This window comes from Rhinolophus sinicus, linkage group LG14, assembly GCF_036562045.2.
Source record: "Rhinolophus sinicus isolate RSC01 linkage group LG14, ASM3656204v1, whole genome shotgun sequence".
Classification (NCBI taxonomy): domain Eukaryota; kingdom Metazoa; phylum Chordata; class Mammalia; order Chiroptera; family Rhinolophidae; genus Rhinolophus; species Rhinolophus sinicus.
The window spans coordinates 34,135,783-34,161,307 of NC_133763.1; the positions used below are offsets into that span (position 1 = coordinate 34,135,783).

The 25,525-nt window shown below is 33.8% G+C and overlaps 1 protein-coding gene across 2 annotated transcripts in view; it reads right to left on the reverse strand.

Moving 5' to 3' along the window:
• The window catches only part of DPYD (dihydropyrimidine dehydrogenase), a 795,862-nt gene that overhangs the window by 560,115 nt on the left and 210,222 nt on the right, over positions 1-25,525 (reverse strand). For both annotated transcript variants that reach the window (XM_019747023.2, XM_074319316.1), the window contains exon 8: positions 15,472-15,559. In XM_019747023.2, coding sequence (XP_019602582.2) covers positions 15,472-15,559 — 88 coding nt within the window. The remainder of the gene's footprint in view (positions 1-15,471; positions 15,560-25,525) is intronic.

The following is a 25,525-nucleotide window of genomic DNA, read 5'->3' on the forward strand; positions in this document are numbered from 1 at the left end:
TATCACGAAAGATCTCTCTAGCCACAGAGTTATCTAATATATGCTGTAGTCAAAAGAAAGATGGGACAATAACAAAACTAAAAGTACACTGTGAATAAGTCATGTTGAAATAGCATCCTTCAACATGGAATTAGAACATATTCATTGCAGTGTGTTTTAATATCACACTCTGTGAGCGTGGACAGTCACACAATTTCACTGGGCCTTAGTTTTCTCATGCCACCAAGGGTGGTTATGAAGAATGAATATGTAATCTCATCAATGCCATGTCTTCACATACTAATAACTATAAGCTGATATTAATGACTGTCATTTTAAAAATCTTACCATATGCCAATTTCAGTGAAAAGGTACTAAATTATTTCTATTACTCCCAACAATATGACTTGTGGGATACTGATTGAATCTGACCAGCTTCAAGGCTCATAGTTTTCCTGCTAGAGTATACATCAACAAATACCAAATCTATGTCTTTGGCCACAAACATCACAGCTGATTTCCAGACCTAAGCGGGTACACCTGAGGGCTTAATGGATCTTTCCACCAGGATAGCACAAGGAATCCTAACATCAGAGGTCACATCAGAACTCATAATCTTCCCCAATGTTATTCAGCTGGTAAGTTGTCACCACCATCCATCTAATTGATCTAAAGATGTGTTGACGACATCCTTGACTTGTAGTTGTAGCTAATCCTTACATTCTTAACTTGCCTGGCTTCTTCTTACTCCTATTCCTCCTATTCCTGAGCATATGTACTTAGATGCTAAAACTTACTCATGGTATTTCCTTATACTTGTTCCCTATTCTCAGCTTTCACAGCCCCAACTTCAGATGGTTAATTTTCTCTTACCTGAGTTATTGCAATAGCTACACTGTAAAATCTCCCAGTATCTGGTCTTGTCCTTCCCCAATCCATTTCCACAGTGCCACCCAATCAATCTTTCTAATCGCTTACCTCTCATGTCAAAATCCTTCATCTTCCACCGTAAAAAGGAAACACAATAACTAACTAAAGTAAACTCATGTGTATACCATGAAACATCTGCAGAATCTAATTCTGTTATAGCTGTTTGGTCCTACTTGTCAGCACACATTCCTGGCAGTGGAAGCTCCAGCAACAATATGGAGCTGAAACATATAATATTGCCTTTATCTGGGTGCCCTTCTCAACTTCCACTACCCACACGCCCCTTGATTTGTCCTTTTCTACAGAAGTTGATAGTCCCTGTAGAATGTAGGATGACTAAATAGAGGTGCATATAAGGAAGTGAATAAACTGTTTAGATATTGTGCCACTATGTCACATACTGAGGGAAAGAAACAATCAGGAAATGTCTGTATGTCTATCTCCCCTCAAAACTGTAGGCTTGATAGCAAAGACAGATTAATTACTTACCAAGAACTTGATATTTACCAAATGAACGAGTAAATGAAGTAATATAGGCAAAAATGAAAGTGAAAGCCTATAAAAATTATGAAAATGAAAGTTATTTATTATTGTTACTCTTTAAGCACATTCTGTTCATATTTTGTCAGTGGTATCAGAGTTGAATTATAAAGATAACTTACAAATATTAGATTTTTTCAAATAGCATTTTAAGGTTATGTGAGACTAATTAAGTAAAATATAGCTATGTGTAAAACTCTTAAAAACTAATTTCTAATATAATGTTGAGTCATAACCTTTTTTAATGTAAGCAAAGAAGATTTTTATTTTGTATATATGTTTTCCGTTTTCTTAATTTATCAAAAATTGATGAAAAACATAAGACTAAGCATTAATCACAGTTTCAAAGATCACACCTTTAGAATTGTCAGTCACTTCATAGGAAACTAATTTCAGTTCTCACTTCATTCCTTTTGTGATTTTAATTCATAGATGTATTTTGTTTTTTCTTTAAACAAATATGTACTTATTTGCTATAAGTGGATAAAACATTACACCTGAGAAATAAACAAAAATAGCAGGCTTGCATAATGTTTTAAAAAATTAATACAGGCATGACATCAGGAAGAAAAATTCTTCCAGATACAACTTTCAGATAAGCTACATGCTGAAATAGTAAATAAGATGTGAGAAAGCCAGGTGCTTTAGTGAATGTTAAAATGTGGAGACCCACCTAAATCAGGCTATTTTAAAGTGCCAGTACAAAATAACCAGTGATGGATATATCTTCTGCTTCAATGATAGATTCTATCTTGGTGTTCTTTAAAGTAGTCGATAAACAGGTTCATACTCTCAAAACAAGTTAGGTCATATCAGAAAAAAAAAGTTAACTTGATTTATATTGCACATGGACTTCCATATAAAGGTTTCTCTTGTCTCATAACTATAAGAAAAGGTAAGCGATTAATGCTCTTAATTAATTCCTTAGTCCACAGTCGCCGACAAAATCTGGCCCTGCACCGTTTTTACTGACCCACATCCATGCTCATTTGTTTACATAGACTCTATTCTATGGTTGCTTTTGCACTGCAAAGGCAGAAAGTTCAGTAGTTGCGACAGAGGCCATATGACCCACAAAACCTAAAATATGTACCATCTGTTTATAGAAAAAATTTGCCAATTCCTCATTTAACTCTTTTTAATTTTCACTATTTAGAAGCTTAAATGTAAGATATTTAAGTTTGGTCTATTAATATGCGTATTCCTCTCTATAATTTTCTTCTTTTAAACTGATCTTCTTGCTGAATTTGGTCCTCTCTCCTCATCATTTTGGCATACACTCCAACTGAGGCCCGCATAATATCACAAAAAATGCAATTTCATTATTACTGAGAATGGTTCTTGTTTGTTAATTCTGTTGATTAATTCTGCACTTGACCGATATAATTTTAACATTTATTATCTATATTATCACTGCAAGTTGCTGTTGGTAATAGACAGGAATAAAAGTATTAAATAAAGGCATAAAAAATCACTATAGACCATCTCATATCCACTAGAATGGCTATTATTAAAAAACAGAAAAACTGTTCGCAGAATGTGGAGAAAAGGGAACCTTTGTGCACTGTTGGTAGGAATACAAAAGGGTTAAGCTAATACAGAAAACAGTATGGCAGCTCCTCAAAAATATAAAAGTAGAAATACTATATAATCCAGCAATTCCACTTCTGGGTATACCAAAAAGAACTAAAAACAGAGACTTGAAGAAATATTTGCATACCCATATTTTCAGTGGTATTATTCACAATAGCCAAAAGGTAGGAAGTGTCCCTTGATGAACAAAAGAAAAAACAAAACATGGTGAAAATGTACAATGGGATATTAGTCAGCCTCAAAAATAAAGGAAATTCTGACACATGCTACAACATAGATGAATCTTGAGGACATTATTCTAAGTGAAATAAGCCAGCACAAAAGAATAAATGCTGTGTGATTCCACTTATATGAGGTACCAAGAGTAGTCAAATTCATAGAGACAGAAAGTAGAATGGCTGGGGGGCGGAGAGAATAGGGAACCGTTGTTAAATAGATTACAGTGTGTCAATTTTGCAAGATGAATAGAGGTCTGTGGATGAACAGTGTGATGGTAGCGCAATAATGTGAATGTTTTTAATGCCTCTGAAATGTACACTTAAAAAATGGTTAAGACAGTAAATTGTATGTTTTGTGTATTTTACCACAATCAAAAAATAAAATTTTAAGAGGATATTTATAGTTTAAAAATCATTATTTAAGAGTAATGCCAACTTAGAGCATTGGTTAAGAGTAGGGCTTCAGATTCAAAGGGACCTAGTTCAAATCCAGGTTCTAGTACTGAAAACTACTTAACATCTGAGACACAATTTATGTATATGTGAAATAGAGGTATCAATAATATCAATCCAAAATTACATGTGAGAATTAAAATAATTTATGCAAAGAACTCAACAATTAGTCCAAGAAATTTAGCTACATATTATATTCATATATACAAAACTCTTATTTACTGGGCGGGCCCAGTGGCTCAGGCAGTTAGAGCTCCATGCTCCTAACTCCGAAGGCTGCCGGTTCGATTCCCACATGGGCCAGTGGGCTCTCAACCACAAGGTTGCCGGTTCAACTCCTCGAGTCCCGCAAAGGGATGGTGGGCAGTGCCCCCTGCAACTAAGATTGAACATGGCACCTTGAGCTGAGCTGCCACTGAGCTCCGGGATGGCTCAGTTGGTTGGAGCACGTCCTCTCAACCACAAGGTTGCCAGTTTGAATCCCGCAAGGGAGGGTGGGCTCCTCCCACCCTCAACAACAATTTGACCTGGAAAAAAAGTCCTGGAAGTACACACTGTTCCCCCAATAAAGTCCTGTTCCTCTTCCCCAATAAAATCTTTAAAAAAACAAACAAAAAAAAACCTCTTATTTATTAATTGCATTAATGTAGTTTTATTGTGTTTCTAAATAAATGGTAACCTTTTAAATTTATTTGCAATCTGTAATCTGCGTCACACTGCTAGACATATGACAGAAGTTTAATAACATACTTTAAAACGTGATCAGCCAATGATAAGGTTAAAGGAATAAGAACAGCAGAAAAGCACCTGACTATGATATGGTCTTTATAAAAGAAAAAAGAAAGGAAACAATCATAGGGAAATAAAATAGAAGTCAATTTTAAAACATGGTATTCTAACACAGATAAATTAATCAGTGAAATATAGATATTAAGGCTCAACAAACAAAACTACTGTGTACACAAAAATAGAAAGAGTGGAAACACAAAATAAGAATATAAAGATCCAAGGAAGCAATTTTCCAATTAAATATGACTTTCTTCCACTAAACTGGATGTATTCATATAGTCTTTGACTGATTAACCCAAATGTCAATATTTCAATATTTTCTTCTCCAAATTTCACTTATGAATTAAGAGTTGGATGCACAATTTATCTCAGTAACACAGCAAAGTGAGCCTCTGTTAACTTTCTGCTACTTAAGTTTGTGAAGGGGGTGGGTGGGTGTGAACAGAGCCTTTGATGTGTAATGTTCTTGTCATTTACACACCAGGTGGCACTGCATGGTTAATCAGACAATCACATGCATCAAGATTTCTTACATATTTGAAGATAAAAAAGTAAATACACCAAAAATTTGTTTCAAAAACTTTTTCTTAAATGTCCACAGTAAATACTCTTAATAATGTACTTTAAAGGGTTATGTTATTTGAGTTAATGGTATAAATTCATCAGGATTCCAGTACTGTTTTTCCCATATACTAATTCCTTGTATAACTTAAACAATATTATCAAGTAACATGAGTTTAAGAAATTGAGAAAGAGTAATTTAACCAAAGTAGGTTCTCCCCTATTAATTTTTAATTTACTCATTTAAGTAAATTTGCGTCATACAATAAGAGCATTGGGGAATTTAGAACAACGTCATTTTGCTGGACACCCTTAGACAATTTAAAGGCAGTATCCGGAGAAAAAATAATTTGATATAAATTTCAATTGAATTTCTTTTAAACATAGTTATTACTTAAAATACAGTATTTTAATGAAGTCTTAAAAGTGATGGTCTTGCTGTAGAACATATTGCTTCTAAGCATTTAATGTCAAAAAGTGTTCAAATGTCAACGAAAAAGAACAGTGTTCATCTGATCTAATGCTGGTAGCCAAAGATGGCATAGCCTAACTTATAAAAAGTGTATATAGGAAATAAGTGATAAATAAGACACAAATTAATTTGCAAAGTTTCTCATTTCTATTCTTCGGAAAGATGATTTCTACAATGCAATCTAAAGCACAAATAGCCATGTACCTACTTTCCTCTAATTTGCACCAGCTTCTGCCATTTCCATATCATTTTTCAAGCCTCTCTTATTAATCTTTTTCCTTGTGTGTAATGGGTTCCCTTATTTTACCCACTTTTATGTACAGTGATTTGCAAAAGTGTAAGCTAAGCAGAGCTGTGTGGTTAGTGCTGTGCATAGAGCTATCCAGTAGTATGCCCCCAGCTCTAATTGGAAATCACTGATGTGTTGTACACATGTGTTCAATGTAATCAAAAATTCCAGATTCAACTTCATTGAATTGGGGGGTGGTGGTGTATTATGATATTCCCTAATTCCTCTGTGACACTATCGACTACCTCAGTGACTTCTAATTTTATTAATTATTCGAAAGATTTTCCTTTATCATCAACATCCTATCTCTAGAAGATAACCCAGAACTATAGTGAGCACCTTTTGTAAGTGCAGAAGTCAAATGTGACTTGTATACATCTTTTATTATCGATATATATTATTACAATTTTAGTAGTTTTTTCCTTCCTTAAAATGCGTAACATTTTTTTGGCACCCTCCATATATAGTGCTTGAACAATGAAAAGAACAAAAGAGTCTCTTTCTCCTTCAATTTAAGCAATTCATGTAAGTAAAATATATTTTCATTCCTTGAAATATATATATATATATATAGAGAGAGAGAAATGTAATAAATATTCCTCCATGTCTCCATCAAAAGAAATCCAAAGAAGTGTTCAATATTTTGAAACACAATTTACACTCTTTTATAGAAAGTGTTGAATAAAAAGAACATGGAGTATAGAATACTTGAAAATAATCCTTTTGTTGAATAAATTACTTCTTTTGACTGTGTTATGGAAAAAGTAGATGTCTTTTAATTAATTAAGTAATTAATTAATTCATAGATATTTAACAAAAATCTACAATGTTCTAGGAATTCTACCAGCTACAAAGGCCACTTTTTAAAAAAGATTTTGTTACATCACCATCTTCATCATACAATTCATATTAAAAACTGTCAAGAAATTAACATTACCTTTTCCAAAATGCTCAAAGAAAATACCTAATATTCAACATAGCAATATAATACTTTATGTAATGATAAAGCATAAATGTAAGAATGACATTAACTACAACATTTAGAATTTGAAATTCATTGCCTTTGAGTGGGTAATCAAAACCATAATCAGGTCTTTGAATTTTGTAAAAAAAAAAAACAAAACGAAAAGATATATCAGAATGCTTGGAAAGATCCATGAATTTAAAAAAGGCTAAATAGGGGCCGGCCCGGTGGCTCAGGCGGTTAGAGCTCCATGCTCCTAACTCCAAAGGCTGCTGGTTCAATTCCCACCTGGGCCAGTGGGCTCTCAACCACAAGGTTGCCAGTTCAATTCCTTGAGTCCCACATGGGATGGTGGGCTCTAACCCCTGCAACTAAAATTGAGCACGGCACCTTGGGCTGAGCTGCCTCCCAGAGGGCTCAGTTGTTGGTTGGAGCGCGGGCTCTCAACCACAAGGTTGCCAGTTCAAGTCCTCAAGTCCCGCAAGGGATGATGGGCTGTGCCCCCTACAACTAGCAATGGCAACTGGACCTGGAGCTGAGCTGCACCCTCCACAACTAAGACTGAAAGGACAACAATTTGAAGCTGAACGGCACCCTCCACAGCTAGGAGTGAAAGGACAACAACTTGACTTGGAAAAAAGTCCTGGAAGTACACACTGTTCCCCAATAAAGTCCTGTTCCCCTTCTCCAATAAAATCTATAAAAAATAATAAAAATTAAAAACTAAATAAAAAAGGCTGAATAATCAAGTATAGTTTCAAACTTCTCAAGAACTTATTACATTGTTCTTCATTTCTTCCTTTGTTTCCTCTTTTCTTTTTACTCTTTCAATGATTTTACTTTCAAAAATTTTATTCACGTGTCACAAAATGTGCTGAAATTGTGTACACAAAGATTTAAAAAAATTAATCCCAAGTCTTACATGTTTTTACCATAGTGTGTTTGTGCATGGAGTGGGGGAGTGGAAATACGCACACCACCAAAGATAATAAAAGGATAACTATATGCAGTCCTATAAATGACGTATAAAACATTTTGCTGTGTAGGAACACAAACTAAACATTTATCTCAGCAGGATGACTATGAAAGTCTTATGTAGGAAGTGGCATTTGAGATGAATATTGTAAGTATTGACTTTACCATGTAGAAACAGACTGAAAAATTTTCCCAGGAAAGGAAAGAGAGCCAAGGTACAATGGTGGGAGATACAGGTTACTTTTTAGGAATGGCTAGATAAATGATGGTGGGAGAGGCCTATAAAGTGGTAGATTGAAGGCTAAAAGAGTATATTAGGACAGCTATAGTAGGCAGTTGAAAGTCATACTAAGAAAATTTGAGTCCCTTTGCTTCTACTACTTTCCCACTGAACCTCATACACATGCACTCACATTCAAAACATCTCACCCTCACCTATCACTCCCAAGATGGCCAACGTCAGGAAGACAGGACTTTATCTCCTGCCAAGTCTCCTTCTTCATCAACTGGGTCTACTGTCTCCAACAGAAAATACCACTACCCTCTACCCTCATCTACTCTCGGACAAGGAGAAGAAAGTGAACCAACAACAAAATGCCAGGGTATGGGATCATCCAATTAAGATCAACTGTTTACATGTGATACATCGAAACTGTTTGCTTCAACTTTTATAGAAACCCAGCCTCACGGAATCTCTGCAAATCTATCTGTTCTTCAGACAATACAAAAACCAACTGAGATGCCACAAAGGAGAGAAAGAGGAAGCCGAGTCTCACATGTAGATACCATTTTTCTTTTTCTTTTTTTCTTTCTCTCTCTCTCTCTCTCTCTCTCTCTCTCTCTCTCTCTCTCTCTCTCTCTCTCTTTCTTGTCATTGGCTTAGGATTTAACTGAACCATGAAAAGAACTACCGAAATGTTACACTATAACATGGAACAATAAAGGTATTGGTATATTAATGTATAAAAAAAAGAAAGAAAATTTGACTTATTCTAAATGCAGTGATAACCACTAAAAATATCTGAAACATTTACAGTTTGTGAGCAGTGTTACCTCATATGGAGCGTTCTTCATATTACAGTATCATATTACTAAGAGAAGCAGAGTGATTTGGGGTGACAACAATTACCATCATAGGGAACAGGATTACTATTATTGATGTGATTAGCATTCCCCTAATATAATCAAACTGTTTAGGAATCAATGGCAGCTTGGTGAACTAAGAACTAGAACAAGGAGATTTAGAGGTCTTTAACATGGATTTACCTGTATATCTTCACAATATGGGCTCAAATAATCCAGATCCTTGGAATTTGAATATATATGTATATACCTTTTTTTTCTGTACTCGTACAGGTGACCAGTCCCTATTACCTGATTCTGAAGATTAAGATGCACCTTCTATAGATACTCGTATGTTAATATGATCAAAGAGTAATTGCCATACATCTATTTTATCTCCTTCTGGGGGATTTGCTTGAGCTCATTAAGTGATGATTTAATGAACTCTCAGCTGGAATTCTATTTTCCTCATTTCTGATTTCTTGGAAGCCACCTCACAATTATAATTGAGTACTTATAAGTGACACTAGATTAGACAATATTACAAATAAAAAAAAGCTGGTTGGCAAAATATTCCTGCCTTTTTTTTCTTTTTGCTTAAAATTAAGTCAGGTTTATTATTTTAAAACAGTCTATTCAGAATTGTGCATCCCTAAATACCAGTGAACAGAAGTAAAGAGGGTGGTGTAAAAACCTTACTGCATTTTCTTTTAAACAAATCTGATTGTGTACAATTTAGAAACTCCTGATTAAGAATAACTTTTTCCCGAGAAAAATTCTAGCTCTAAGAAGGCACAAGAGATTTAACTAAAGGCCATACTGTAGCAAATTTAATACCACAATCTCTCAATGGATTTTCTTTACTGTAATGACCTCTTCTTTACCTGCTACAATATTTGGGAATCATCACATTTAAAAAATATTCTTTTCTGATAGTAACTGAAAAAAACCAACTGGAGGCAACAATAAGTGAGGCTAAGTAGAAAGACTAGTTCTTGCAGCCATAGTTCTTGCAAGGGCCCCAGATTGGGATCCTTCAGTTCAACACCTCAAGGTAGTCAGGTGCCATCAGCTGATTTATTGGCTTTGAGTCACTGTGTCTATAACAGCTTTTTATATTGACATACAGATGTTTGCATTTGCTATGCTTTTCCTCTCTTCTGTATAAAATTCACTTTCCACATTTTAGTTGCCATTTAGTACTTTTCTTTTATCTTAATTTTTATCCATAAAATAGAGTTAATATCCACTTCAAGAGCCATTTTAAGATTTAATGGCATAGATTATATTTAAAATTGAGAGAAAATAATTAAGCACATGATATTTTACTTATTACTACTACTACTACCAATATCACCACCATTAATACCATTACTCCCACTTGTTTATTTCATTTGTAGTATAATACAAACTTTACAGTAATATAATATCTATTTCTTTCTGGGTGTGTTCAGTGTTATAATAGCCCTCCACAGCATGTTTTAACATCCTATCAATTTATTTTGGAAAATAGTCAAAACAGTTGCATTACAAATCAATAATAAAAAATAAAAATAAATAAATAGTTAAAAATACTTAGTGTTCCAGCTATGTGCCAGACACATGGCTAGGCACTGAAGATCTATGAATAAGGCAGACAGAATAAGCCTGCAAGATTATAACTTCTAGTAGAGGAAACAAACGTGTAAGCAGCCAATTATAACACATTCAGAAAATAAGTGCTGTAATAAAGTACAAAGTTTAGTGTGGACATCCAGAAAGGAAACAGGAACATAATAGTTTGGGGGTTGGAGCAAAGGAAATGACTTCACTTATTCAGGCTAAAGAGTGAAGGTAGGGAGTGGATCATTACAAGAAAAGAGAACTATGTGAAGTTAAAAAAAGGACATCGAAGCTATGAACTTAACTATGAAAATAATGATAGTTCATGTCCAAAAACTGAGACCAAAAAAAATTGAGATGAGGTAAAACTGAACACAGTTAAAAACGCTGAAACACAATCTAATGGGTAAAGTGACTGGAGGCATAAACTGTTGACCAAATCATAAAGAGTCTTGAAAGTCTTACTTTGAGGAGTTCTTCTTGTATGTTGAAGAAAATAGGGAGCCACGGTTAGGAGGAGGGAACTTAATAAGGGAATGCCATGATAAAATCTAATTTTCGAAAGATCACTATTTCTGCTGTGTGAATAACTGTGGCCAAGGAGACTTGGTTAGGAGGCTATAGCAATGGTCTAGCAGCATTCAGGTAAGGGAATGGTAATAGTCGGAAATGATTTTAAGAACAGTCTTTGAGGCAGACACAAGTAGAATATCCTGCGGGGAGACAGTTAGCTATCTCCACATTTTCCTGCTCCCTTTGTGTCTATTGTGACTGTAGTAATAGATTTTACTGCTGCTTCCCCTGTACTCCTTTTTTTCTCCCAAGTATTAAAACCAAAAATTCAGAAAAAAAAATATCTGTCAAAAAATATAAAAAGTTTTGCTATTTATCTGAGGGTGTCTTAGTGTATGTTCTTTCCCTCTCATGCTTGTTTAAACTTTTCAACGCCACCATGTTTTGTGAGAATACAAGAGGTAAACTACCAGAAAATGGACAATCAGAAAAGGCAACAAAAATGGGCCTTTTTAAAGCAAAGACTAAGCGTTCAGTTCTTCAGTCATCTAGAACAGTAGCTCTAGAATTTAATCACACTAAAGGACTTTAACGAAAAAAGAAAAACTACACTCAGGTCCATATACTTCTCATTCCCAAAATTGTGTGAATATTGCTGTTGGGATATTTCATGATTTTCCTGACTGAAATTAAAATCTAGGTAATTAAAATAAATTTTGATTTATTTACATTTTTAATTTCAGCATAGTGCTTGCAATATTGCAATATTTCAATACTTATTTAATTCACTCAACAGCTACTTATTAATAGGTGTTGGACATGATATGGCGACAGGCAGTTAGTATTTCAGGGTCTTTACAATGTACAGCACTGGCTTTCAAACATTGGCTACTAAGCCACATTTAAAAATATACATTTCATATTATGTAGTGTGCATATGCAAGAAAACATATCCAAAAAATACACATACAACTGAAAAATATTTTTAAGAAAATAACACTTGGCCTAACCATGTATAACACACTTTGATACTTTCCAGTCTTTCGTGTACATTTTTTTTTAAATAAAAGATAAATTATGGTTATAGTTCATTATATTGATTATAATACCAAGCAAAGGGAACCATCCAATACTTTGAAAAAGCCCTTTTATACTGGATGTTCTAATTCTATTTCTGAACATTGACATTAACATACTGTGCAAACACTTTTATTTCAATAAAAAATACCAAAATTTCAGTCTTTTAAAAAATCCCAATTGTCTCCAAACAACGCAATACATTTTCAATAAGACACAGAGCTTAATCTCACTTATCTTGATTTTACTTAGAAGAAACAAAATCTCTCACGAACAAAGAGATGTAACTCTTTAAGTCTCACACTGATGTATGTACAATGAGATAATTTCTTTAACAGACACTGTTAGCATCAGTTAGGAAAAAGCCTAAAAGTGAGAAAGTTTTCACCAGCAACATCACACACAATATTAAAAATAAGAAACATGAGAACGCACTAGTATTAGCAAATGGATTTATTAAGCTAACCTTAATAAACTATATTTAATAAAAATAAAGTCACTTTTTTCTCTTATACAAAGTAACATATACTGGACAGTACTTATAAATATAGATCTATATATTGGAATTTCCAACTACAGTAAGATAAATATATTCCATTTTCTTAAGTAAACTCTGTAACCAATATATAAGCACTAAGTTCAAAAAGGGTTTTCTTTGCTACTAAGTGCTTTATTGATTTTTCTCAATAAGGAATCCATGTATCAAATACCAATGATGATGCAAACCTATGGCAGAGACCTTTCCTTCTTTTCTCTCTATAGCTCGAGCATCCTCTTTTTCTATAGTAACAGAAGTTTAATGGGGTATATGCCCACCCAGCTGAAGGCTATAATTCCCAGCATCCTTTGCTGCTAGGCACGTTTCTGTGACCATGTTGCAGACAGAGATAAAACTGGTATGTGCAAGTTCCCTTCCCTATTTTCCATTTTTGTTAACAGCAATGTGGACAAAGTGGCCATTAATGACCAAAGATGAAAATCCGGTATTGAGGATGGATCACACTGTTAAATGTGTGATCTTTCTTAAGCCTCTATTATTACCCTTTCTTAAAGTGCCCAAACCTATGTCCTAAATAATATGGAAGTCCTATTCCAAAATTAACTTCTCCAAACTGAGTGGGAAACAGGAAAATAGTGAGTGAAGTTTAAATCTGATAGAGACGCATGGTTAATGAACAAAAGCATGAAAGGACGTGAGGCTGCCCAAGTGACAGGCAGCTATATGGTAACAGAAAGGTCAAAACTCCCACCTCAGCAATCAAGAGCGTCAAATAAACAACTCCTGGAGGAGGAAGCTACTTGTCTTCTACAGACAGCAGCTTTTTTTTTTTTTTTTTTGACAAGATGAAACTTTCTTGTATATATTCATATCAAATACTGAAATAGAACATAACTGCGTTCTACACATCACTATACCAAAATGTCAAAAGATTTCCCAGCATGAAAATTTCCCAGCATGAAAATGCATAGCAACATCAATATGAAAGGACTCCACATTTTAAACACAGTATTCACACCATTAGTGCAGAGTCAAATGGAGTACTGTGAAGGGATGTAGCATTATCAAGAAACATATGTAAGGGGACTTAATGGAATAAAATAAAAGGAAAAAAAAAACCTGAAACATTAGATTCTTACAGATGGAAGACAGCACTTGGTTGAAATCACTCAGAGTGACAAACCTTTTAATTATTCCAAAATTTTGTTATAATTTGCTTCTTATATTATTGATCTAGAGCTATTTCAATGCATTTTTATTTATTTGGCCTCTATCTCTTCAGTACAGAGATTCTTTTTAGACAGCATTCATAGAGATACGCAAAACTGCACTGGCATATACAACTCCTTTAATGGAAAACATATCTTTTATATACAACTGCTGTAGGAAACCACAATGGTGAATTTCAAATAGCTATTTGAAAACATCACCAATATCTCAGACATATTGCTTGACTAAATTGTCCTTTTATTACCAACAAAGCATTTCTGAGCAAGTGTTTGTTGAGAGTAACAACAACTTACTGATCCAATGCTGCTTTTATTACCATGTTTCCCCAAAAATAAGACCAGGTTTTATATTAATTTTTGCTCCAAAATACACATTAGGGCTTATGTTTAGGGGACGTCATCCTGAAAAATCGTGCTAGGGCTTATATTCCAGTTAGGTCTTATTTTCAGGGAAATATGGTAGTAGAATATACTTGATAAATACTTGCCTTATTTCTTTATGTTAAATTCTCAACACAACTGTAAAGTTGGAAAAGTAAAACCAAAGTCTCTACAATGCCTCTCAAAACGGAACCTAGAGAAAATTTAAGACATTTTCTCCTTCCTAGTTTTGATCTACACAATGATTATTGTACTTAAATTAAGATAATATAGAAAAATGGTAATGACAATGGCATTCAAGCTTCTGATAAGAAGGAGGTCCAATACATTTAGAAGCTAGAAAATAGTGAAAATTTATTTTCCTCTCCATAATTCTTCATCTAAATGAAGGGAGTGACAGAAATGGTCTTAGGCTTGGTAGCAATTACCTAGAAAGGGATCATATGGCATACTGAAAAGAAAATTTGGTAGGCTAAGAAGAATTCCTGATGTTTTCACTCTAGAAATGCTATGAAAAGGGTTAGTCCCAAAACAAATGCTACCCAGTGTGTGATCACTTAAAGAGGTGGAACAGCTTTTCAATCTCTGAGTAGATTCATTACTTAGATATTCATATTCAAAGTGTGTGAACTGCAGAAGAGACAGAGAAACTAAATACATCAGGATGGATTTACTCATATGAGAGAAGGATACCAAGTTCATGAGACAAAGACTAAATTAAACCAACTGTTCTCTCTGGTCTCTCAACTAACAATAAGTGGGCAGAAAAAAAATGTTAGAAAAACTCAATACCTATAGGATATTTAGGTAAAATATGAAGCCATAAGACACATTGTGTTTTGCAGCTACGAGTGTCCATGTATATTTCAGAACTATGGTTATACAGCTTTCAAATTCAGCCAAATAGGAAAAGTCTTCAGGAAATTTTGAAAACAAATGAATAGAACAAGAAGACAAGTCAATTCTGTGCTTTACTATCAATATAGCCATTTTGTTTGATCATAAAGAGAAAGCTACAGCATCTAAACGTCTCTGAGCCCAAATCCTGAGCTTCCATGTCATGACTTGAGAACATTTTGCTTCTTAGAAATGTTCACTGGTGATGATGCTACAGTGAGAGAATGGGAAGATAAAGATGGTCTCGCCAGAGTCTATCCATAATGCAGGTGAGACAGCACAACCAGTTGTAAAATAGACAATTTTCTCTGCCTACTTATTTCTGTCTACTATTCTCTGAACAGATATAACTTCTACCACAGACATGTCTGAAGGCAGTTATTCTGTATCTTGTCAGGAAATGTAAAAGAATATTATAAGGAAAAATATTTAAAAGTAAGCTACTCACCTATTCCTATGAAAGCAGCTTGGTATCCTTCTTCTTTCAAAGTGCGAAGAGTCACTTCATTCACTGAAAGGGTTTTACCGCAAATTATCTATAAGAAACAATATGTGAATAATGATGTTTTGGTATTTGATTAATAAAAGCTTAATTTCCAACAGCAAAAATAACAGAAACTTGATATATATCAATTTCCATACATGTGTAGAAATATTTTTATGTTTTAGTATAGAGGTTACATATACAAAGTGGTATATAAGTGGAACACTAACATGTTTTGCTTAAAGGCTAAGTGCATTTTACCTTTGAATAAAGTAGTGAAGAAAAGCTAATATATTTAAAATCACATCAGTAAAATTTCATAGCTTGATTACTATGTTCAAGGCACTATATGGGGGTGCTTTAAACAATGAAATGATAAATGAGACCATTTCTGCCTCAATGTGTAGTCAAGATATGTGCAGAAAATGTACACAAATAAATATAAAACAGAGTGTAATCAACACACGTCTAGGAGAATTTAGAGGAAAAAGAGATTCATTCTGGCTAAGGTCATAAGGATGAGGATAAAGGGAAGTAGTGGGATTTCAATAAGACATTTTTAAAGAATGGATAGAATTTTGACTGGGAACATTTTCCGGGGAAGACGAATAAACTCAGGAAACAGAGAGGAGCCATCCCTATTAAAAGTCACAATATTTTGTCCAGTTCCCAGACGTGAGTCAATTTTCAGATCTGGAATCTACTAACTGTAGAGGTGGCCAGCTCCTAGGAAAAAGGACCCTGCAACATCCAGGCAAATAAATACTGTGATGCTTACCCTAGTCATTCTCCAAAGGGAACTATGGTCATTTTCCTATGTGACCGTATACTGGGTAAAGGGAAATAATCACACATTTCAAGGACATTGGACCCAGATTCTTCATTGATACTGATATCTGAAGATGTAAGAATGGGGACCTAGAGCGATGAAAGAAAAACCGAAGTCTGGCTAATGTCTAGCTCACAGTGGGCCCACTGAAATCCCAGCCCCAGTTAGTGATTCTTTTCTCAGTTTCAACTGCAATATCAAAATTGTTGTGTTTGTCAGCTAAAGTAACCCACATTGGATCTCTGTGCAGTAAGAGCTACAATAGCTATAATAATTAGAAAGGCCAGAAAACTTCTAAAACCCTGGCTGAGGGTAAATCAAACATGTTATCATATCCTGGGGATGGATGCGATGAGGAGAGATGGTGGTGGTCTATGTTATATTTCTGTTTAATTCACCAGTCTCGCCCCTGCTGAGACAAGATGATTCCAGGAAAATAACTGTAAAGTACTAGAGGTTTGACCAAAGAGTAGCTCTGACTGCGGTTTCTATGACCAATGTGGTATGATTTCTACAGCCGATTAATAAGGCCACAGGTACAATGCATGTGGCATACTTTTCCATACTGCTTCCGAGGAAAGGGGATCAAAAATAGTTCACATTCACGGGGGAAAGATAATACTCATTTACAGTTTTGCCTCAAGAATATGTCGATTGTCGTGTAAGAGTACACATACTCTGAAATGACCTGGCCATCTCACAAAACACCACAGTGATCCGTTACACTGAAAACATCATGTAGACCAGACAACATGAGCAAGTGGTGACGGGTGTGCCAGAGACTTTGTTCAGCCACATGCGCTCCAGATGGCAGAAACGGAACTCTAGGATGACCAGAGACAAGCCCCTTGAGTGAAGTTTAGGGGCCCACTCATCAGTCATGTGCCAATATAGCCTCTCTAAAGTAAAAGGTTTTGCTGCAATTTTGCTCTCATTTACTACCATAAAGAAGGAAGTATAAGTGCCTGGTAGGCTTCCTTAGGTTCTGAAGACAGCATGTTCCTAAAAACAAGTTTTTAAATTAAGTTACAGAGGAAGAATGAATTTTACCTACGAAACAATAATCACAACTAACCTGCATAGAGCCTTGACCAGGTGCAAGGTTATCTTCTAAATGCTGCATGTACAGACTCATTTAATCCTCACAATTAACCTATGAAGTGGTATCAGTGTCCTCATTTTACAGATGAGGGTACTAAGGAGCAAGAGAGTGTAGAGGACCTTTATCAAAGTCCCATGTGTACTCTAATTGCAGAGCAAGAGTAACAGCGACGCTCTGATGTCTTTGGAGGTTATAAGGAGAATGAAGGAGGTTACAAGCAGAACTGGCACTATGCCCAAAGGCACACAACAACACATTATACGAGGTGTGCCCTGAAAATACAGTGAATGCTTAAATTTTTAAAAAAAGAAGTATCACAGTAAAAGACACATTGCCATTAATCCCCCTCAAAATACTCCCCTTTACTTCAAATACACTTATCCCACCATTGTTGCCACTTTCTGAAGCAGTTATGGAAGTCCTCTTTCATGAGTGTGTTTACTTCATACTCCATCATGAAAACACTCCATGTCACACATTGCTCTGATAGATGGCAATTTCTGTCAAATAAAAACATTATGGTGTGTCCTCATCCACCTTATTCACTGGATCTGGCACCGTGTGACTTCTGGCTCTTCCCCAAAGTCAAAATGATTCAGGACATCAAGGCAGCCATGGCAGCACAACCAAAAACACTCATGAAAAAGGACTCCCAGACCTGCTTCAGAAAGTGGCAAAAACGATAAGTGTGTTTGAAGTGAGGGGTACTATTTTGAAAGAAATTAATGGCAATGTGTCTTTTACTGTAATATATATTTTTAAAATTTAAACATTCACCGTATTTTGTGAGCACACCTCATATGTGGATACCTACCAAACCTGTAGTGTTTCTGGAGTATAAAGTGCAAAGAAGAGAGACAGTAAGGGAAGAAGATCACTGGGACAACACCACACAGGGCCATTTTGTTTTTCTAAAATATATAGCATCATGTCATCTGCAAAAAGTGACAATTTAACTTCTTCATTCCCAATTTGGATGCCTTTTATTTCTTTCTCTTGCCTGATTGCTCTGGCAAGGACTTCCAACACTATGTTGAAAAGCAGAGGTGATAGGGGACAGCCCTGTCGTGTTCCTGAACGTAGCGCAAAGGGTTTCAGTTTTTCACCATTAATTATGAGATTAGCTGAGGGCTTGTCACATATGGCCTTTATTATGTTAAGGTATTTTCCTTCTATACCTATTTTATTAAGTGTTTTAATCATAAATGGATGCTGTATCTTGTCAAATGCTTTTTCTGCATCTATTGATATGATATGATTTTTACCCTTTATTTTGTTTATGTGATGTATCACATTGATCAATCTGCATATGTTGAACCATCCTTGTGCCCCGGGGATGAACCCCACTTGGTCATGTTGCATAATCTTTTTAATGTATTGTATTTGATTTGCTAGTATTTTGTTTATGATTTTTGTGTCTATACTCATCAAAGATATTGGTCTGTAATTTTCTTTTTTTGTGGTATCCTTACCAGGTTTTGGTATCAGAGTAATGTTGGCCTCATAAAATGAATAAGGAAGTATTGCCTTTAATTTTGTGGAAGAGTTTGAGAAGGACAGGTGTTAGATAATCTTTGAATGTTTGGTAGAATTCACTAGCCAAGCCATCCGGTCTTGGACTTTTGCTTTTGGGGAGGTTTTGGATGATGGTTTCAATTTCCTTACTGTTGATTGGTCTATTTAGATTTTCTGCTTCTTCATGATTCAGTCCAGGAAGGTTATATATTTCTAAGAACTTGTCCATTTTTTCTAGGTTATTGAATGTGGTGGCATATAGTCCTTTATAGTATTCTTGGAAGATCCTTTGTATTTCTGTGGTATCTGTTATAACTTCTCCGCTTTCATTTCTGATTTTGTTTATTTGCGTCTATTCTTTTTGCCTTAGTGAGACTATCCAGGGGTTTGTCAATTTCTTTAATCTTTTCCAAGAACCAGCTCTCTGTTGCATTAATATTTCTATTGTCTTTTCATTCTCTATTTCATGTAATTCCCAAATTTTTATTATTTCCTTCCTTATGCTGACTTTGGGTGTCATTTTTTTCTTTTTCTTCTAGTTATTTAAGATGTACTGTTAGGTTGCTTATTTGGGATTTTCCTTATTTCTTAAGATAGGCCTATTTCTTGACATAACCTGTAATGACATAAATTTCCCTCTTAATACTGCTTTTACAGCTTGCCAATAATTTTGATACAATGTATTTTCATTCTCATTTGTTTCTATGTATCTTTTGACCACTCCTTTTATTTTTTCTTTTATAGTTCCACCCTTTCAATTTGAGTCTGTATTTGTCCTTGTAGCTGAGATGTATCCCTTGAAGGCAGCATATGGTTGGATTTCGTGGTTTGATCCAATGTGCTATTCTGTGCCTTTTTATTGGTGAGTTAAGTCCATTTACACTTCGGGTGATTGTTGATATATGAAGATTTCCTATAGCCATTCTATCTGTTTTCTGATAGCTCAGTGTCTCCACTGTTCCTTTGCTTTTGTGTTTCTGTCTGTTATTTTATTTTGTGGTATTCTATGATTTTTTTCCCTGTTTCCTCTTTTTATATGCTATGTGTCACAGTTCTGGATTTTATTTTCTTTTTTGAGTGGTTACCATTAAGTTTACATAAAATTCATAAGTACAAGTACAGTAGGCCTTTTTCTTTAGCATGCATCTTATCTCCGGATTAACCCCCTTTGCAAATTCAGATTTTCACCTCTTCCCTTCTATGTTTGTATTGTCACAAATTCATTTCTGAGTTGCAGTAGCAAATTGTGCTCTCTCATTATTATATTAATAGACAGAATACCTGTTGCAATGTTTATAAGCAGGGGGCAACCAACGTGAGATTAATAATTAATATTAAGAATTCTGGAACATATCAAATACCATAGAATAAAGCAGAACATTAAGTAATCGTGTACTATTAAAAATGTTTAATACTAAGTTTCTAATAATGTGTGTTATTATTAGAGTTAGTAGAATTAGATGCTATTAAATGTATCTGATAAGGAGACTTTAAAATTTTAATTTTTACTTTTAAAAATAGATATTTTATTTATTTTTTTCTGATTGTTAAGAAAGTGGAAAGTTCTACTGGTTATTTTATGAAATAAACAAACTTAATATCAATATATGATAAAGGTTAGACATAAAAGCAAACTATAGGTCCAAATATGCTTGGTAAAGTTTAAGCAAATAGAAGAAGAATGCAGTTTGCAAAGATGAGCAGTAGAATGCCCTACCAATGAGTTAACAAGTAGAAATGATCCACAGAATACTTGACTTTAGGTTTAGATTGTCATCTGCCTCAGCAAACATATTCAAGAAAGACCTTCCATCCTTCATAAGGTGGTGTGTGTGTGTGTGTGTGTGTGTGTGTGTGTGTGTAAAGCAGGAGTTTAATTTACTAGTGGCAACATGTGATTTATCAAATGAGAATGAAGACATCTCAATCCTTCCATCCTGGGTAGTGAATATGTCTCTGAGTTTGTAACATGCAGGAAAGATCCACAGATATTTTACACTTCTACAGTCTATTTCTACCCTAGTAGGCAACTGTGCAACTGTGGGAGGTAAATAGTTGAGTTACAGTTTCTCTGAATTGAAAACTAGAAAGAAAAGTAAGTTGACTTTTGGCATTAATATATTGCGCTGGGACCAGGAAGGCTACATTGTGGATAAGCACTGTGGGAAAGGAGGAGAATAGCCCTTAGCACTAAGACCCTTCCCTGTCGGCGCTGAGCAATCTGGTTAAATTTCCCTTTAATAAAGCCTCAGACTCCCGAATATTTGCCATCCAATCAATAACTCAATCTCAGTCAGAGAGAACAAGGAGAAAGATAATTTTGTGACAAAAAAGTTACAATTTTGTTTGTATTACGCCTTGAGAAATCGGGCTGAGATGTGTAGAACTTCACTAAAACTAGTATTACAGACAATTACAGACATCACAAACATTCCTGTGTCTGCTATACTACGAAATCCTAACATTTGTTAAATAGATATGATGTTACAAAAATCACCTGATGGACATTCTGTTTGTATTTTTGTTCCTTTTATTCCTCTGTACTTTTATATATGCAATATTTTCCCAACTTGATTTTCTTAGATGGGGACTACAGCGTATATTATACCTTCCTTTAATGGCTTTAGTGATATATGACTGGATACTCAAATTGCTTATCTAAATTCAAAATAAAATTCACTCCACTTTGGCATAAAAGTTATCACTCAGAGTAAGAGTTATTACTATCAATATAAAGACTGAATATAATAAGCCCTGAACCAAGTTCATTGCAATATCCACTTTGGATTCGATGAAGACTTTCTTTATACATCCATAATATTTATTCATATATATATACAGAGGGAGCCAAAAAAAGGTATACACATTTTAAGAATGGAAAAAACTGTATTACAATTGTAATACTAAATATATACCAACAACGAAAGATGAATACAAGTCATGTGTATACATTTTTTTTGGTACCCCAGTATAGGAGTATATGAATATATCGGGGGTGCCAAAAAATGTATCCAAGTGGACACTTTGGTCAATGTTTCTCAAGCAGTAGTTCGCCGTCATCAGAAGTGTCTAGATGCTGGTGGTAACCACTCTGAGCACCTCTCGTAATTGCAGAAGTCAAACATGACTTGTATTCATCTTTTGTTATTGGTATATATTGAGTACTACAATTTTAATACAGTTTTCCTTTCTTAAAATGTGTGTACATTTTTTGGCACCTCCTGTATATATTATATTTCCTGTATATATTATATATATCTAAATATAATGTAGGATAAAGGTTTACAACTGTTTTGGAGTGGAACACTTACTTAAAATGAACTATGTGATACCCATTATAAAATATACAGAAAACAATGTACATGCTCTTCACATTTTTCTGACAGAACATTTGGCTAAATAGATTAAATATTTTTAGAATTTCTAAGACAGAAGATGAGATGGAAGAATTTAAAAATAATGTTTAGCTTTCTTTAGAAAAAAAAATTATTTTGTCAACTATTATCGGACATGTTTTTCCCTTCCAGTACAGATATGACGTGATTTTATATGTTTTCCAATAATATCCTATAATAACAAAAATGCTTGCTTCAAATAACTGTACTAAAAAAAAAAGGATGATGAGGAGAGGTTATCAAGGAAGAGATTTCAGTTAGGTATTTTTTACTGAACTCATGAAGCAGAACAAATGCCAAGCAATTACAAATTAAGTTAAATCACAATAGAATTTTATCAATTATTTGAAAATATTTATAGCCACCTAAATTCTGAATTGCAAAACCAACAGATAGAGAGTAAAGAGCAGATAATCTAAAAGATGAGTAATATCATCTGACACAAATATCAAAAGAGCCTTTGTTAAAGTCCACCTAGGGTTGAAAATAATTTGCAGTGGTCTATATTGAAATTTTTATAAAATCTCTTGATTTTATAAAAATATAACAGCTAAGAGACTATTTTTTACAGAATAATTTTATTATTTTAGAAATAATCCTTTGATATGAAATCAATTGAGAGTACACTCGATAAATTAAAAATTATATTTCCTGCTGATAAGTAAAGTGAAAAAATTTGAATTCGATCACAAGAATACAGAATCAAATAAAAATATTATCTGAAACAATTCTGTATAAAAGAGAAAAACAAAACTACAATTACTCAATAAAAATAACAATAATACTAATAAAAAAGATATGGATGCTGACAAGGATCTATTCAGAGAGAAACTAATCATTTTAAATTGTTTCATTATTCAACCTAGAAAAATGAAAATAAGTGTGTTACTCAAGAGTTTAAAAAAGAATAACAAGTGTAAGGATAGCAGAGGGAAAGAATTAATAAAGATAAAATCAGCAATTAATGAATACAGGAACATAAAACTCTGAGAGCTGGTTCTTTTAAAGAATACAGTAACTAGAGAAACCACTATCTAGTCTTATCAAGAAGAAAAGTTAAGAAAGCACAATGTACAGGTTTAGAAACACAAAAGCAAAAATAATCACAGGTACAGATTAGATATTTTTATCTTATAGTTTAAATCTACTCATATGCTAATTAATTAAAAAATCTCAATGAAACAGAACTTTCTTTTAAAGAAAATATATATTGGCCAAATTGCCATGAGAATAAAATAGGTGGAAAGACTAGTAATCACATGAAAAAAGAAAAGGTCAAAATTATGTCTCTCAAAAAAGGCTTTGAGGTCAGAAGAATAAAATTGTCGAATCTGACAAAAAAGGTAATTCTCAAGACAATATTCTTACCAACAATAAAATAATTAAATGCTGGGAAGTTTATTTTTATAAGGCTAGCATAATTCTGTTACACAAACTCATGAAGATAAATAAAAATAAATAGAGAAAAATAAACAAATAAGGGTGTTCAGTAGATTTCAAACTCTACAAGAACGACAACAATACTTTACTATTCCCTGAAATATTTTCAGTTTTAATATTTATTTCATAAGTAAGTGAATACAAAAAAAAATTTTTAAGAAGACTAACAAAACAAATCTAGTTCTTTATGTACAAATATAATAAAACATTATGCAAAGTGGATATAGTCCAGAGTATAAATGTTAATATAATTCAATTTACTAACTGAACATAAGTTTTTAAAAGGGCAATTAAAAATTTAACATCCTTTCTCCACAAAATAAACAAAAAACTAAATAAAAATCTAACATTCTAAGTCTAGAAAAATAAAATACTCAGTATGATTAATATGTTCTCTCATAAATGCAAAAAAGTGCCATGTATTATCACACTTTTGATATACTAGAGATTCCAGCCAATGAAATAGTAGAAGAAAAAATATATATAATGTACAAATAGAGAGCAGATAAAATTCTCATTATTTTTTGTGACACAATATTCCACTAGAAAAATTCATCTTACTATTAACAAGAAGTAATCTATCAAGCTATTAGATATGAAATAACTTAAAATTATTCAACAAGAAATTTAGCTAAAGAACACAGTCGGGAGTGAAGATGATGAATTAAACTTGGTTTTGGATATGATGAGTTTATGTTATTTGGATGATGGATGTGCTCATTAAACTCCTAAGAATATAAGACTGGAGTTCTGAAGAATTATGGTTGTAGACTAGCCCTTAGCACAATACTTGGCAAAAGTAAATTCTCGATAATTATTTGTTGAATAAATGAACAAACACATTAGAAAGAGGAAGAAAAAGAAAAATCAGATAATGAAGGTAATGCTAGACCAGAAAGCCCCAAATACACACACATATACACACATACATACAGGAATGTGTCATAGCTGCACAGAAATTAAACAGTATGAACCTAGAGCACAATTCATTTAATTGCCAGGAAATTATTGTTGATTTCAAAAACACACAATGTTAGCTGAGAAGTAGAGGGTAGGTTAAAAAGAATCTGGTGATGATGATAAAGAGGTAACAAGTAGAACACGTTTTAAAAAGGTGTGGCTAGAGTTGATAGGTCATAAGAAGCTGCAGTATCTCATCAATGGATGCAGGTTCTCAAAGCTGAAAAAGAATCTTGCTGCTCTTACTCCTCAGAATTGCACATACAATTTACGGTTTACAAAGCAAGCTTGAATACTTCACATCTTAAAACAACCAGAGGCGGACAAGATAATATAACTTCCTCTTTAATTTAGGTTCTAAGTTCTTCTTGACAATATAATAAATTTATAGGGTTTAAAAATCAAATATACAAAAAGATGATAAAGCCTTTCCACAATTTCCCAAAGGCAATCTATGCTATCAGATTCTTCTATCTGTCCAGAGACATTCTCTTCATATATAAGCAGGTAAGTTTATGTTTTGTACAAATAAAAGTAACATACTTTTATCTTGAACAGATATTGACCAAAGTAGCAATATTACTTGACTGTGTCAAGGTACCTGGCTATAAAATTAGAAAATAACTAAAATGTGTATTTTCTGGCACTGAATTCATTAACTACTACTGTGTCTTTTGATGAGTTACCTAATAACAGCAAATGGTATACCCTAATTTATGCAATGAATCTGGAACTGCAAAAATTGAATACAACTTTGCAATTACTTATAAGATAAAT